This window comes from Aspergillus candidus (genome assembly GCF_002847045.1).
Source record: "Aspergillus candidus strain CBS 102.13 unplaced genomic scaffold BDW47scaffold_69, whole genome shotgun sequence".
In the NCBI taxonomy this organism is placed as follows: Eukaryota; Fungi; Ascomycota; class Eurotiomycetes; order Eurotiales; family Aspergillaceae; genus Aspergillus; species Aspergillus candidus.
In genome coordinates, this window is record NW_020194074.1 from 1 (window position 1) to 15,604 (window position 15,604).

The following is a 15,604-nucleotide window of genomic DNA, read 5'->3' on the forward strand; positions in this document are numbered from 1 at the left end:
TTTTTTTCGTCTGATCAGCCGATGGGAAAATCTTTTTTTATACATTTCCTGTATACCTACATAGATGGATAGAATGGGAAAATGATGAATGCATGGAATGGAATGGAATAAAACATGTGCATAATCTTATGGAATGGAATAGGATTATTTGTGCTGGTTATCCACATGACTCACTAACTATAGCCTCGAGAAAGAAGTGCTCACTTGGATACCAGGATGGTTTGTTAGAACCGAGGTCAGTATGTTGTTTCTTAGGTAGTAATACCTAGTAGGATCGTAGTAGTATAGAGTCGTACTCCGTGTAGGGAATCAGACATAAGCTGACAGCCATGAACAGATTAGGAAACATCCACGCCGAAAAAAATAAAAGATAAAAGATAAAAAACAGAAAGACGTTGTCTCAAGGTTGTCGCTTATCTGAACCTTTTGATCCAGAAAGATATTTTTACCCGACGTTGACACTAGGTAGTGTGGATACTGAGACAGTCTAAAGTAACCACTAACTAGTAACTACTGACTGGCACGAGGATATCAAGTATCAAGGCTAGTATTAGCTAGCTTGCTGGGTAGTCCCTAGTGGCCTGAACTTATTGGGTAGTATTGACGGATGCAAGGCTGAGGAGTCAGATGGATGGATGGTTTCTCCCCGGTCGCAAATGCAACTGCCGTCGTTGCCGGCCGAGGATCGACCGGGCCGATCTGTACATCTGTACACTGTGCACACAAGTGTACAGTTAAATGTACATAGGATAGTACATACTCCTCCGTCATTCTACATAGATTTGTACTTGTCGCAGGATATGACGACGACACCTGCGATATTATCGCTCATCTACATAACAATAATCAGAATACCAGTACGGAGTACAGAGTACACAGATAAAAAAAAATAAGGATGAGTACAAACCAAGAAAGAACAAGGATAATACCCCGCGGAGATCAAGTCCTCGCTTAGCCTCGCTCCCATCTCACAAGACCGAAAGTCGGCATCAAGGTTACAAGCCATAAAACCCGGAACTCGGAAAAGGGGAACAGTCACACCGAACCTACATGCAGGTCGAACGAACTAGAACGCTGCATGGAAAAATTTCTTCCTTTCTAGCGCGGGACAACACCCTTCGGCCAGCAGTTGCTGCCCATGCGGCCCCCCTTCATGCAGGCTTTTATGCAGGTGGTGGCCCGATCGGGGTTAGTGTTATACAGACCCAAAATTAGAAAGATTCTGGAATGTTTCCTTCTTCTATCGGGATCGGGGTGTCCGTTTCGATTTTTTCAGGCTTGTTTTATTGACTTTTCTTTTCACTTTCATTGGTTTATATAGTATTCTTTTTTTTTTCTAGTTTCGTTTCTCCTGCGGACTCGTATACCATCGTATTCAACTGTACTCCGTACAGGTATGCAGAAATGTCTCTTAGGTCGAAGCGACTTTTCCGCTGTGGCTGTGCACTCAACCCTTCTCGAAGGTGCGTGCGCGTTCCTTATTCTTGCCAACAATGTACATATTGAATTTTCAAATCATGCATAATATGGATTCTCTTTTTTTTTTGAACTGTTTGTATTAGACATTCGATCATGTTATCATCATCTACGTATTACATATCATCAATAATATGTAGTAATATTACAAATGCTGTATTCAGCTTCTATCTACCCGTAGTAAGTAGAACCAATCCACCGGTTAAAGTGCTGACCTTCATCCCAACCCCTGCAAAAACCCTCCCACCAATGAAAAGGTTTTTATCCCGGACAGCATACCGGCTGTCTATGTCCGTCATGAAACCTCCGGTTTCCGCTCAAAAACACATTCTCGATGTGTCTGGGGGGTGGTTTTCAGCCTGGTACTGCCTCTCGGTAATGGATAGTATGGCACTGGTAGATACTAGTAGTAGACTAGGAGTGGTACCGTCCGATCTCCCTCCCAGCTCTTAATATGGAATACCATTATCCACTCAGACCCTTCCCCGCTTAGTTCTTAGTATACTGACTAGGGACGAAGTAGGTATCTCGTAGGAAGGCAATCCCGCCAATGATACTGGGACTGAACTCAGACTGGTATAACTGTCATGGTGTGTGGACCCCTGTAAAATAATAAAATAAAATAAGATAATAAATAATAAATAATAAAAATAAAAGAAAGAAAAAATCAGTCCGGGTCTGCCCCGACTCCCCCGGTGACTCACTCCCTAACTGACTGACAACTCTGACAGACGTCAAGTTTCCCACGGGAAAGGTAACTCAGGTACCAAGTCAGAACCTGGCAGCTCTCGCCACCGGTTTCAGCTGTCGTCTTCATGTTCCAGCCAGTTCACGTTGTCCCAGTGGGTCTCTGGCTCCAGGTTGGGTCCGGGGCACAGGGAGATCCTATCCTCACAGTGGAACAGTCCTATCTGGTTGGTGGGCATGTCCGAGAGGCTCTTCAATCAGGTTGAAGGGTTCAGTCCTGTGCTGCTGAGCATAAATCATAAATGATACTGCCTAATACCGAGTCCCACCTGTCGACCTAGGCTGAACTAACGTTGACAGTAACTAAGATCGACATAGTTTATCTGCGCTACGATTTGTGCATGGGTCAGGACTGCCACGAGTTTTCCCTCTTTTCTTTCTCTCTTGATTACTTGATAATTTATTTTCTGTTTTATTCTGTTTTATGCCGATCTTATAGTATTGTATTTTATTCAACCCCAGACGGATAACGAATACATGTGAAAGAACTCGACCAACCCCTGTCTCTTCCCCAAACAAACAACCAAGAGATACTAGTCAGTGGTGAGACTGACTCAAAGGTCATGTGGCCAGAAATATAGGGTAGTATCCAGACTGTTCTATCCAGTACCTGAGACCCTAAAAGAACGGTTTGTCATGCCATGGACGAGTCAGCTGGCGCATGGCATGGCACGGCATGGCATCGCATGGCATGGCATGGCATAACTTCCTCCCTTGGAGAAAGTCAATACGGCCGAAAAGGCCCAGTTCGGCAAGGGTTCGGAGCTCGGACCCGTTGCGGCCGTACGTATGGTACCGTATTGCAAGAGCCCGACCGGCCGAATCATGGCCGGGAAACAAGTCAGAACTTTTATTTTTACCTACCTTCGTCGGTTTAGAACGATGTAAGTTATTCGGCCGATGAAGGCCTTGGTTTGTCGGTGGTTCTATAGATAACAACACTAACAAGAAAAACTAGACTTGAAAAAACTTGTTGGGAAGAGAACATAAAAGGGAATAAAAAATAAAACAAAAAATAAAACCTGGATAGGAGAATGCTGTCGACTGGGATAGAAAAAGACAAAGCAGTGTAATCATGATGAAATCATTACTGTTGCTGCCGGGGAACTCCGTCAATAAAAAATAAAATCAAAATAATGCAGGTGGGTTGGTATGGGGGTGAGTCAGCACAATGGATGGCAGTCGCTCACTCCGGCACTCTAGCCACAGGCAACGTGGCTCAGCCGGGATGAAAGGTAAGGTGAAAGCCGAGGAGATGGATCTCGCTTCTGTGGCTGATGGGAGGAATGATCTACCCGCGTTTTCCTCTGACTCCACCCATCACCAGTCGAAGAAAAGAAGAAGGGAAAATACTGCGGTGTGACCTCACTTATGCATGTTGAGACTGTAAGGGTCCATGGGCTTGTTATTTATCTATTCTTTGATTTTGAAAAATTCAATTTACACGAGATCGGACGGGATCTCTCCAATGTGGCTGAGTCTGTGGAAACTGAGACGTATGATTGGTAGCCCTAGGCTATCTCCTTCGTAGTCTGTAGATACCTTAGTGGTCCATAGTCCATAGTCATGTTTCCATTGTAGTCCATACCGATCCATGAAATCATAGTAATCATGGTACTCAGAAGCCCGACGCAGCAACTAACTTGAGACCAATACGAGTGTCCGATGATGTCTACCAGATAGGATTGACTCATCCAGACTGTTGATTTCTAATGTTGGAGGTAAAATGTTGAATGTCCAGGCTAATGCGAATGCTATTATAAGCGATGATCGAAACGGGTCTAGCCCGTTCTTCACCCAAGTTATCCACAGAATTATCCACCAAATCCCAGCTAGCGCGGACTACCCCTAATCCGGTTAGATTGCAGATCTTCAGTGCTCAAAATTACCAGCAGCAGGGAAGTCCGCGTAATTATCTGTATGATCCTGTATCGCATCCCAGATAATAATCCATTGTATTATTTGGAGAGTAAAAATAAAATAATCAAAATAATAATAATGAAATCAACGTCATCGTGCCATAAAAGACCCAGCTTTCCCTCTACTGCTTCTTTTCCTCCCCCTCCATTGTCTCTCCATCTCTCACTCTTATCGTTCATTCTTAAACTCTTTTAACCCTCTGATCCACTTGTCTAATCGCTGATCTTCCTATCCCATTGTCCTCTTATCCATCTATCGATCTCTCACTTGCCCCCCCCACTCCCGATTCTACCTTCTATATAGTAAGTCACGATCCCCCTATACTTCATACTTCCCTCCCCCAGATCAAAAAGTCAAGAGAAAAAATTGGATCAAAGTTACCTGTTCTCTGGGTCATTCCGTTCCATCTGTTCTTCTCTACCATACTTTCTACACACGCTTCTCTTTCAACCCTTTCCATTCCCTTCGTTTCCTTGGTCCTGGGGCTGACCGACGAATCATCCACTATAGATCTTTCCCTCCTCCCACTTGATTGGATTCATCTCCGTCAGACTCTTCCAGTGACTTCGACTTCCTTCATCTTTCTTGGGACTCCGACCAATTTCCGTCTTCTCCGTCAAACCCAAGTCAAACACTTGATCGCACGCGAGATCTCGGGTCTCTAGGCCCCCCCCAAAATTTGTCAACCGTTTCCCGGTCCTCCTATTTAAACTTCTCCATATTCTTCGGGACAGGCTCCACGCGGCGTCATCCGTCTTTGGACGCCCGATTGCTTAAGAGAGGACATTATGTTCATGCACCCTTTTGGACGCAAAGTTCCCTTCCTCAACAACCAAGACCCCGTCTGTATTCAGGACGATCAGTTGCTCCCCGAATTCCCCCACGATATCCCTTCACAGTACGTGGAACCGCAACCGCATCAGCTCGAGTCGCCCTTCCAGTATAATCCGGATCTGCAATTCGTCTCTCCGCCCTCCTCCGCTCCCTCCTCTCCCGACTCCTCGCCCAACTCCTCCTTTTCTCACCTTCCCAACTCCACGGCGGTCGAGGGGGATTATACGCCCGCCGTGTTCGACGGCAACTGCTTCGAGGCTCCCTCCATGACACCCGCACCCTCCTACGAATTCTCCTTTCAGCTGCCATCCTCCGTCTCCCCCTCCCAGTCTTACCTGCCCCAGTACCCCCAGCAATACCTCTTTGGCAACAACCCCATGTTGACGCAACAACCGGTGGCGAACAACTCGGGCTGGGACGGGAACATGCAACTCCTCAGTCCCGCTCGCATGCACCAACAACAACAACATCAACAACAACACAACAACAACAACGTCGCACGCACGCCGCAGCACTCACACTCTCAGAACTCACACTCCCGCGCCACGTCGGCCACGCGGCAGGCCCCCGCTGGCAGTTCCTATCAGCGGTCCAAGCCCTTGCCGACGCCCGCCCAGACGCCCGTCCAGAACTCCTTCCTGGCGCCCCAATTTCAGAATTACGATCCCTCGTCCTTTGACGCGGGCGCCAATCACGCCGGGTTGGCCATGCGTCAGGCCGCAATCGACCACCAGCAGCAGCAGCAGCAGCAGCAGCAGCACAAGCCTCAACAGCAGGTCCACCACCAGCACCAATCCAGTGACCACTCTCTGGCCCCCTCGGTCTCGAGTGTGAGTCATAACTCCCCGGTGACTCCGCAGACCAAGTTGGAGGAGCTGGATGACTCGTCCAAGGCATTTGTCAATGGTGAGACCGATCCGTCCCCCGATATAGATCACTGGATGAATGAGTACTTACGAGCCGACGCACTTTCAGATTACGCGAACCCCAACAGCGGCAGCATGTCCGTGGGCGTCCCCAAGCTCAACCGCACCATCTCCGATGTCTACCAGGACGAGCTTTACAACCCGACCCTCATGGTCACCCCCCAGGTGTCCAAGCAGCTGGCCGGCCAGCAGAATCTGCTGACCCCGCAATACCGCAATGTCTTCGCCGATCGCCTGCAGGCCGCCAACCAGGATCATCTCACCTCGCGGTCGCAGTCCCCCGTCGGCAGCATCAAGCGGGAGAACTCCCCCTTCCGGCAGAACTCGCCCTACTCCGCCGAGTTCACTTCGTCCGGTGTCCCGCGTTCCCAGATGACCACCAGCGTCCCCGTGCCCCAGCCCGGCCTGACCGTCAGCCAGGGCGTCGCGGAGCCCAAGACCATGTCGCCCAAGGACGCCCTGCTGGATTTCCACGAGCCGGACGATGCGGGATTGCCGCTCTTCCCCGCGGCCACCCAGTCCGACTTCACCCCCTCTACTCAGGCCGACTTCAACTCCTCCACCCAGGCCGATTTCAACCTGGGCGATGCCCTGGGACTCCGGCGGGAGAGCTCTGGCTCCTTCCAGCCGTCCCAGAGCTTCAACTCCATGGAGTCTTTTCCAACGCAGTACGCGACGCAGCCCGCGACCCCGCAGTATTCCTTCGTGCAGCAGCAACCGCAGCAGGCGCAGCAGAGTGCTCCCCAGCCGCCCCAGGCCCAGCTGCCGTCCCACCCCCCGTCGACGCAACCCCAGCCCCAGGACGTCCTCCAGCAGACTCCCAACTTCCCCGCGCCGCTGCCGACCTTCGAGACGACGCAGTTCGAGCCGACCGGCAACGACGTGCTGCCCAGCACGGAGACGCCCGAGCAGATGATGATGATCCACGAGGACATCTCGCGCCCGGCCAACACGTCGGCGGACAGCGGCACGTACACTTGCACCTACCACGGGTGTACGATGCGATTCCCGACGCCCGCCAAACTACAAAAGCACAAGCGGGAGGCCCACCGGCAGACTACGCCCGGCGGCCACCTCGTGGGGCGCGACAGCGCCTCGTGCAACTCGCAGGCCGGCCCCCACAAGTGCGAGCGGATCAACCCGTCGACCGGAAAGCCATGCAACTCGATCTTCTCGCGGCCCTACGATCTCACGCGCCACGAGGACACGATCCACAACGCGCGCAAGCAAAAGGTCCGCTGTCATCTCTGCACGGAGGAGAAAACCTTCTCCCGTAACGATGCGCTCACGCGACACATGCGGGTGGTGCATCCCGAAGTCGATTGGCCAGGCAAGCAACGACGACGCGGTCGGGAGTGAGCCCACCAGCCCCAACAAATGACAGACCATACAACGGTATTGTCTTACTGGCAGTATTTTGTCTTACCACCCGGGTTCCAGGATGGGGTTCCCCCTGTTCCACCACATCGAAACGTCTGCATGAGTCAATGCATGACGATGAAAAGCCTCTGACGTCATCAGATATCCGAAGTGGGTTGCGGACCCACTCCGGGGGACCGGATCGTTGGTCACCGCTTCCGTTTCAGACAGGGAGCCTGAGGGCCTGACGGATATCGAGCAGCACAGATGACATCATGCAGACTCCATCAGCGCCGTGACGTGCATCATCCTTTTCCTTCCACGGAATCAATCCCCCTCCATCCACCATCCACATCCGCTTTTTGTCGACATTAGACTATGATGACGCAGTTTCTTACGACAGCAAGCCTTTTTGATTTTATTATTACGTTTATATGATTTTGTTTAGATTTGGTTTTTGTTGGTTTGGTATGGTTTGGTTTGGTTTGGTTTGGTTTGAGTTTCTATTGTTCGCATCCAAAAGAAAGCCGTCTTCGCTATTTTTATTCGGGATTACATAGGATGACATTGTCTGTACCATATGTCCTTGTTGTATGATCGTTACGCCTTACGTCTTGTTTTATTTTCTCTCTTGGTTTTATTGCATTGGGTTGGTTGGCTGGCTGGCTGGTGGATGGTTGGGATTGACTAGGAATCCCCTGGTCGGGATCATCTGTATAGTTAGTACTTTGTACAGTATTTGATTAATACCTTACATGAACACAATCTAATTCAAGTCCTCATCAATGTCTTCAAATAGTAATACCCTATACAGAGTAAGTAGTACGTACACTGTACCCCGCTCGAACTACCCCATGGTTTAATTAATTAGTTCGTTTGTTGGTTTGAATGGGGTGGTTTTCACATGGAGGCTGTCAGGCCCAAGCTACCCTACAAAACGCGGGTTTAGATACCGCAGGGACCATGTCTATCAATCCTGCAGGAGCTCCTAGCTAGTAAGGCACCTTACTAGGTAGGTGACTGGGTAGCTATGAACCCCTCACGAGGGTGTAGTATCTATACTTAGTACCTGTATACACCCAGGTAGGTAGGGAGCGACCGACTACGATTCCCACTTGTTATATCCATTCTCAGGTGGATACCCCAATGAAAATATGGGGGTTTGGACGCAATTGGCAATTGGTGATTGTAGATACTACATAGATCGTAAGTACTAGGTAGGTGGTGCGTGAGGGGGTGCATGTTTTAATTCGGTGGATCGTCGAGTTACGGCCGAGTCGTCCTATTCAGGCAGTAGTGTCGAGTTGTCTGTCGCAGGGCGGGACAGTATACTGTAGGTATTGTGGTGGTGGTTGTGCGCTGTCCACTTTTTAATGTTTAAGCCTTCTGCCCCACGCTTTTTGATTAATTTCCGTGGACTCGGTTGGTGAGTATTTGTGTTGGTGGTGCTATTAGCTTATAATTATGGGGGCGAACTGTATGATTGTATTGTCGTGCTGGTTACTTGGGTAGGTCCTTGTCTAGTAGGTGGGTGAGTAGGGCCGGTTATAATATGGAGAAAATGTATACCCCAGGTGATATGTCAAAAGTCTGGTCTACTTGGGCGGTCTGCATGTACCATCCACATACACATTTATCTACTCAATCACTATATATAGACAGTAGTGTACTACCTAATAAGTACTTCCGATAACCAGGTCTAAGAAGTAGCGATCATTTCTGGATTATAAACCATGACAAATTACAGCCCATCAGAAAGCAGATTATCATTATTATCCAGAATCGATCAAAAAGCGGTAAATATCGTACATGCAGTAGTACAATGTATCATGCACCTCGGTAACAGAGTGAAAAATAACACCTGTCGATCATGACACCATCCTGCAGGGTCTGCCCCACTTTTCGGCTCATTATTGGGTCGTTGTTTGATAAGCTGTGCTGCATTATTCGTGGTGTCTCTGTCTTGCTAGAGGACAGTATATGGCACTTGCTGCGTACTTGGGTCGGTGTGCAGTACAGTTGTCCGATCGTGTCCGAGTTGGTGGGTATATTAGTGGACTGTATTGTTGTGGCTTAGTTTTGTCTGTTATTGCAGGTTAGACGGCGCTATATATAGTGTCTGTAGTAACTCGATTACAATATATCCAGGTGGGCACACCCACGCACGGTGTCTAGAAAGGATTGTAAAAGCGTCCCCATTTCTAGCGATCGACGATCCCCACCTGCAACAACGCGTCGTGTATCCCCATTCCCCGCCATGTGGTCGTTGATGATTGGGATGGAAAAGGATTCCATATTGTATTGTTTATATCTGCAGGGTCCACCGTGTCTTTCGCTGCGGAATGGGGCTGTTTCGCTAGGGTATCTATCCATCTATAAGTGTCCACAGTAAGAGGAACACCAATACCAAAGACACAGCAAACGCACCCTCAACTCACCTAGCATCTGAATCTCAGCCTCATGACAGAGAAGAGGTGGAAGGGGAGGGAGAGATGATCGATCTCACAACATGTCCAGTATATTATCCATTAGCCCTGTCTCAGATATACAGTACGGGCCCTTGCATCGCCCGATCGGCAGACACCCCCTCCCTCCCTGTGGATTCGTCTGTTTCTGATCAGCCTTGCTCGCTCGTTTGGTGGGTGGATCGGCTGCTGTGGTGCAGTGGAGTGTAGTGTAGCAGCAGCGCTGCAGGGCGACCCTACTTGGGTTTGGGTATGGTGTATTATTTGTGACACTTGCTGTACGGTCACGATTGTCCATCCATAATTACCGGATAGCCATCTTTTGACTTTTGAGGGGTATGCTGGGTGGGTGTGGCTGAGGCGCGTGGTGATGGTTGTCGTGTTGTGTTGTGTAGTATACTTGGGCGGGAATGGTTGAGCTGGGCTTGATTTTCGGTTGCTTTGATGCTCTGTTGTTCTATTATCTGTGATTCTGCTGTGGCTGGGGTTGAGCACTGTCTGTATTTCGATCTTCATTCGCAGTGTTTGAAATGGAAAAAAAAAAAAAAATAGTATTAGCCAAACCCAATAAAATAATGCTGGTGCGGTACTTGTGCAAACTACCCAGATACTTTATAAAAAATGTCCATCCACGGGACTCGAACCGGCAGCGCTCGGTCGGGCGGCCGCCCAACGAAAAAAAAAAACAAAACGACCACTAGGACATCGTCCCGGCAGCATTTAGTTTCCTCCCTTATGGGAAATAGGTGAAGCGTGGCTCCACCCTTCGATCGTTTGAATTCCCAGAACGTCTACCAGGTTGCATTGAGGGTAGATGGTGCTGTAGGGTGTGATCTTGGTCGTTTCACTGTGGATTCGTGATTGAAATTGACTGTAGATGTAATGCATATATAGTACTACTCATTTTTATGGTTTATTATGGTGTTTCTGGAGAGTTCGATGGTAGGTGTTGTTATTGTAGATAGGTTGACTGTTATATATATTTATACTTCACTGTTTCTCAGATTCTACAACACCATTTTTAATTATCCTAGTACACTGACCATCGTGCCATGATAGAATAAGAATAGATCCTAAAGACAGAGACTACATAGACGCAGATACAACAGAATATCACTACGATCATGGCAAGCGTAATGCTCATTAGGACTTCTACAGTGGACTCCAGGAACACCTCAGGTATACTAAAACGAACCCATTCGAATCGGTACTAAAAAATAACATACAGACGCGTAAAATATACAAATAACACTTATGGATTGAATGTATGGCCCACTGGAGTAGAATTGAACGTGACGCCGTTCAGCGAAAACCTAACACAACAGACCGACGCGTCGCGTACGGAAACACACAAATATAGAGTCCTACAGTATAAGAAAAGCCATTTTAAATGTTCGTATTCATAAGATCGCTGAATGGTATGCGATCATAAGCCTATGGCAAGCTGGAAGCATAAAGGCCGCTATGATACATGAAATCAAACGCGTACACCAGCAGACCTTTAGTGTACGCGCCATAATAAAATAAAATAAAAAGAAAAACCCAGACCCATGACACTTGTGGTAATAAAAAAAGATCAAGAACACCCCAACGTCCCAGTCATCCCGTGAACCAGTCCGAAAAAGCAACCCGCCGCGTCACTGCGTCGGAGGGGCGAGATGACGCGCCGACCCGCGCAGGATGGTCGAAAGCAAAAGAGAAGACGAAAAGAGAAACGACACGCTTAGCCACCGAAACCGTAGAGGGTCCGGCCCTGGCGCTTGAGGGCGTAGACCACGTCGAGGGAGGTGACGGTCTTGCGCTTGGCGTGCTCGGTGTAGGTGACGGCGTCACGGATGACACCCTCGAGGAAGGTCTTGAGGACACCACGGGTCTCCTCGTAGATCATGGCGGAGATACGCTTGACACCACCACGGCGCGCGAGACGGCGGATAGCGGGCTTGGTGATACCCTGGATGTTGTCACGCAAGATCTTGCGGTGACGCTTGGCGCCACCTTTGCCGAGACCCTTGCCACCTTTTCCGCCTGTTGATATATTGTTAGGTCGATGATCGAAGATGATTTGGGAAGATTTTTAGGAATACATACGTCCAGTCATATTGAAGGTGGTTGAAGAATAGAGTTAAGGTTTTGGTTTGGTTATGGAGGGTGGAGTCGTGATGATAGTTGAAGGAGATAGAAGAGGAAAGGAACGAAGAGGATAGTCTGGGACGGGGGATATTTGTATAGCGAAGGGACGAGCGTGGAGAGAGCGCCGGAATCACGCACTAGACAGAAGATCGACCAATGAGAGGGCAGGATCCCCGGGACGCGGGTTGAATCAGTCGGGATTGCTGACCGAGCAGCCATGATTCGACCGGTGCCTCCGTTGATCCGATCGGATTCCCCCCCAACCCCCTTGGATCAAGAATCCAAAAAATATCAGAGACATTCCTGAGGAATGACAGGAAATGACTGATCAGCGGAATCGAATCAAAATTCCCCCTTGTGGTTGGGATCAGGAAGGGGTTCTGCCTGAGGAAAGGGAAGGCATTCTACATGAGTGATCCTGCAACCTGATTGGTCGAGCCGGAACAACCTCTCGCTTAGCGTTAGCTCGTTTAGTTCCCGCTGACCCAGGCAGGCACCTTTGGCAGCCTGGGTTTGCAGGTTTGCACCTAATTCTTCCCGTCCAAATCACGCTTATGGTGTGTTGCTTTCCGTCCACTTTTTTTTCTGCCCCCCTTTGATCAAAAAGAAGAGTGAGACTAAGGCTGCAACCCAACCCAGATCACCCGCCCACCTCCCGCTTACTACAAATACCTCCCCCCACCCACCTCCTCCATCTTTCCTACATCTCCTCATCCACGTCGACTCTTATCTCAATCAACCATCGACTTTTCCATCAATAACCTTATTTTCCATCTTCAAGTCGACTAAATCCATCAAACCTAATCTGCTACAATGGCCAGAACCAAGCAGACTGCCCGTAAGTCTTAACCTCACCGTCGCCTCCCTTGGTGGAGGGGGTCCCTCGTCGCGTCACGGTCGCGCTTCAAGGGTCACCCGCGTCTCACTTCAACAACCGTTACTAACCCTTCACTAGGTAAGTCCACTGGTGGCAAGGCTCCCCGTAAGCAGCTCGCCTCCAAGGCTGCCCGTAAGGCCGCCCCCTCGACCGGTGGTGTCAAGAAGCCTCACCGCTACAAGCCCGGTAAGTTCCTAGTGGCAAAAACGTCCATCAAAGGGATCATCAACTAACAAAGATTCAAGGTACCGTCGCTCTCCGTGAGATCCGTCGCTACCAGAAGTCCACTGAGCTCCTGATCCGCAAGCTGCCCTTCCAGCGTCTGGTTCGTGAGATCGCTCAGGACTTCAAGTCGGACCTCCGCTTCCAGTCCTCCGCCATCGGTGCTCTGCAGGAGTCCGTCGAGGCTTACCTCGTCTCCCTCTTCGAGGACACCAACCTGTGCGCCATCCACGCCAAGCGTGTCACCATCCAGTCCAAGGATATCCAGCTGGCCCGCCGTCTCCGCGGTGAGCGCTCGTAAATTTCGATTCTTAATTGAGTCATTCTTTGGGTTGGCTCTTATGGGATGGCGATAACGGGGTTTTGCTTTAATTTTTCTCTTACGACTGGCGATCAATGATGGGTTTTTTCATTTTTTATTCCAATATCACGGGTTTCGGCTATGGGTTCTAGTTGTTTTCTCTGCGCAAGACCTAGGAGGCTGCTCTACGGGGCAGTCGGGTGGATTGCTGGGGTGCATCAATCATGTACATTATGGAACTGTTTTCCCAATGGTGACCTTCAGCGCCACCGATGGCATAGACCAATACATCTATGACCAGACAATCCACCGAATTATGATCATCTTCTACTGCCTGTGTAAATAGTAGACTGGCATATTCGTAGTCAACGGTCGCATCGTTACTATGTGTATTATGGTTGCCCTTCAAGGTCAACCGTTGACGACGCTATGCCCTAGGATAGATCAACCACGATAGACATGACATTAGATAATGTCATGCCTAGAGTACACCGTCACTCAAAATCACATCTCACGAGTCACTTGGATAGTAGAGTACTCCGTACAGAGGGTGGCTATCTCAGGGTGTAATCCAACAGCAAAAACCGACCACGTAGGAAAGAACAGACAGGCAACATTTATGACTCAATAAAAGATAAACACTTAGTTCTACTCTATTGTTTTGAATCTATTGAACTAATGAATAGTAAGATACTAACCAAGGATCAGTGCTGATAATACGGCATTCCGATGATTTGATGCCTCGGTCGGGAGTGATGACACTAACACTTTGACTTGGAGGCTTCGGAGATTGATTGACTGATTAGGTACTTAGGTGGAGCAGAGTACTAACCCTTTTGTGGCGTGATTAGATGTCTATTTTTAGGTAGAATGTATACAATCCTTTATATATGATCATAAGATTATTATTTTATTATTTCATTATTTTTACATCCCTTGCCAGTGATGGTGGGCTGATTCGATCTATACAGTAGGGTAGGTAGTGGGTTTTAGTCTGGTGAACTGATTTGAGCCAACACAGGCTGCATCGGAAATTCATCGTCTGCGAGCTCCTCCGCTGACGGTCGCTCCTGAGGTAGCCAGCGGAGGATTCTGCGAATTGAATTGAGAAAGAGGATGTGATCATCGTTGTTGCTTGTGAGTCGCTGCGATCGGGTTCGGAGGATTTGGTTTGGGATGGGTAGAGTGTTTTTCCTGGAGTGTGTATAGCTGTGGGTGATCGGAGGGGGTAAAATAGAGAGATTAGATTGAGAAAGAGAGAGAAGAAAAAGAGAGAGGAGTCGTCTCTGGCGTGGGGGATGTTGTTGGGGGAGATGCCTAGGTGGGTTAGCCTTTCTATTTGATAGAGGGTGAGGGCGACCTAGGTATGATGGGGAAACCTCCGGTGTGGACGACATTGTCTTCGTGTATGAATATCAGCGATATCAAGACGAGCTGGATACCTTTTTGGAAAAAATCTTTTGGGAAGATATTGTCTGGGAGTAGATCTCGCAGTTCGGTAAATGTCATCCCAAGCGGCTGGTAGACGAGACAGGTGTGTCGTCCATGAGGACCGATGGTGTCAAAGGATTCTAGTATTAGACGGACTCGGCTCTTGCCAGCGTGATCGGCTGCGCTGGTTAGGTGTTTGGTGATCTTGATCTCATGGTCGGGAGCACGGCCCTGGACACAGACCTTTTGAGTGTGATAAACCGTTGCTTTCCAAGATAGGTTTAATCCGCGTTCTACGCGGTAGGCTATTGAATGCTTAAGCTTACTCGAGATCTCGAGAGCCACGCGGTGGACGACGTGCCGTATCCTAGCTTGCGGATTACCTGGTACCCCGACACGAATACTTCCCCGATGTAAAGAGGGTAGTAGTTTTCCAGTCTATACAGAGGAAGGGTTTCCTCCTCGATTTGTCTTGACGAGTCTACCGTCACGTAGTTTGTTGTTGTTATTGTTGGTGGTTCACGCGCGGGTGGACGCGAAAGAGATGCCGTGGTCTTTACTAGTGGGGGGGGGGGGGGGGGGGAGAAAGATCATACGAGACACAGGAAGATACTTCCGATGTGGAAAATGCGCCCTGGGAATCCGACGAAGTGCGAACATGGTGGACTTCGGAGAAAACATGGCGGCTCCTGGACAAGGGGGTGAGGACTAGAATGGACGCCACCGGTGGCCGGTGGATTATTCAATCAAGCCACAGATGATACTCCGAAATAGATAGGAAATATGCGGGTCAATTGCATTGTATACTATTCAAACCGTCTACTGAAGATGAAAGTGCTGTTAAGCGATAACATCGAGGCTGAGGGACATGATATGAAGGGTATATTAGATATATATCTTACAGAGGCTGAGATAT

The 15,604-nt window shown here is 49.0% G+C and overlaps 5 protein-coding genes across 5 annotated transcripts; 2 read left to right on the forward strand and 3 right to left on the reverse strand.

Moving 5' to 3' along the window:
• Positions 1-4,931: 4,931 nt before the first annotated feature.
• BDW47DRAFT_129305 (stress-regulated transcription factor RPN4) lies at positions 4,932-7,262 on the forward strand (the record flags this gene model as incomplete). The annotated part of the gene is made up of 1 exon (XM_024816974.1): positions 4,932-7,262. One exon carries the CDS (start codon positions 4,932-4,934, stop codon positions 7,260-7,262), a length of 2,331 nt encoding a protein of 776 aa, XP_024668129.1.
• A 2,067-nt stretch (positions 7,263-9,329) lies between these two features.
• BDW47DRAFT_112710 (uncharacterized protein) lies at positions 9,330-10,263 on the reverse strand. Its single transcript, XM_024814225.1, has one exon. It carries the CDS (start codon positions 10,241-10,243, stop codon positions 9,791-9,793), a length of 453 nt encoding a protein of 150 aa, XP_024668130.1. The 5' UTR covers positions 10,244-10,263; the 3' UTR covers positions 9,330-9,790.
• Positions 10,264-11,109: 846 nt separating this feature from the next.
• Positions 11,110-11,903, reverse strand: BDW47DRAFT_112711 (histone H4). The gene is made up of 2 exons (XM_024814226.1): positions 11,816-11,903; positions 11,110-11,752 (listed from the first exon to the last, which is right to left on the reverse strand). The coding sequence occupies exons 1-2, from the start codon at positions 11,823-11,825 to the stop codon at positions 11,451-11,453; spliced, it is 312 nt and encodes a 103-aa protein (XP_024668131.1). The 5' UTR covers positions 11,826-11,903; the 3' UTR covers positions 11,110-11,450.
• Positions 11,904-12,349: 446 nt separating this feature from the next.
• hhtA (histone H3) lies at positions 12,350-13,580 on the forward strand. The gene is made up of 3 exons (XM_024814227.1): positions 12,350-12,695; positions 12,813-12,920; positions 12,980-13,580. Exons 1-3 carry the CDS (start codon positions 12,671-12,673, stop codon positions 13,255-13,257), a joined length of 411 nt encoding a protein of 136 aa, XP_024668132.1. The 5' UTR covers positions 12,350-12,670; the 3' UTR covers positions 13,258-13,580.
• A 574-nt stretch (positions 13,581-14,154) lies between these two features.
• BDW47DRAFT_112716 (uncharacterized protein) lies at positions 14,155-15,226 on the reverse strand. Its single transcript, XM_024814228.1, has one exon. The coding sequence runs from the start codon at positions 14,652-14,654 to the stop codon at positions 14,247-14,249; it is 408 nt and encodes a 135-aa protein (XP_024668133.1). The 5' UTR covers positions 14,655-15,226; the 3' UTR covers positions 14,155-14,246.
• Between the last annotated feature and the right edge of the window lie 378 nt (positions 15,227-15,604).

Coding starts and splice junctions, on each gene's coding strand:
- hhtA (XM_024814227.1), top strand. CDS start 12,671: ATGGCCAGAACCAAGCAGACTGCCC. Junction 12,696..12,812: donor CAGAACCAAGCAGACTGCCC/GTAAGTCTTAAC, acceptor ACCCTTCACTAG/GTAAGTCCACTGGTGGCAAG. Junction 12,921..12,979: donor GCCTCACCGCTACAAGCCCG/GTAAGTTCCTAG, acceptor CAAAGATTCAAG/GTACCGTCGCTCTCCGTGAG.
- BDW47DRAFT_112716 (XM_024814228.1), bottom strand. CDS start 14,654: ATGTCGTCCACACCGGAGGTTTCCCCATCATACCTAGGTCGCCCTCAC.
- BDW47DRAFT_112710 (XM_024814225.1), bottom strand. CDS start 10,243: ATGAAGATCGAAATACAGACAGTGCTCAACCCCAGCCACAGCAGAATC.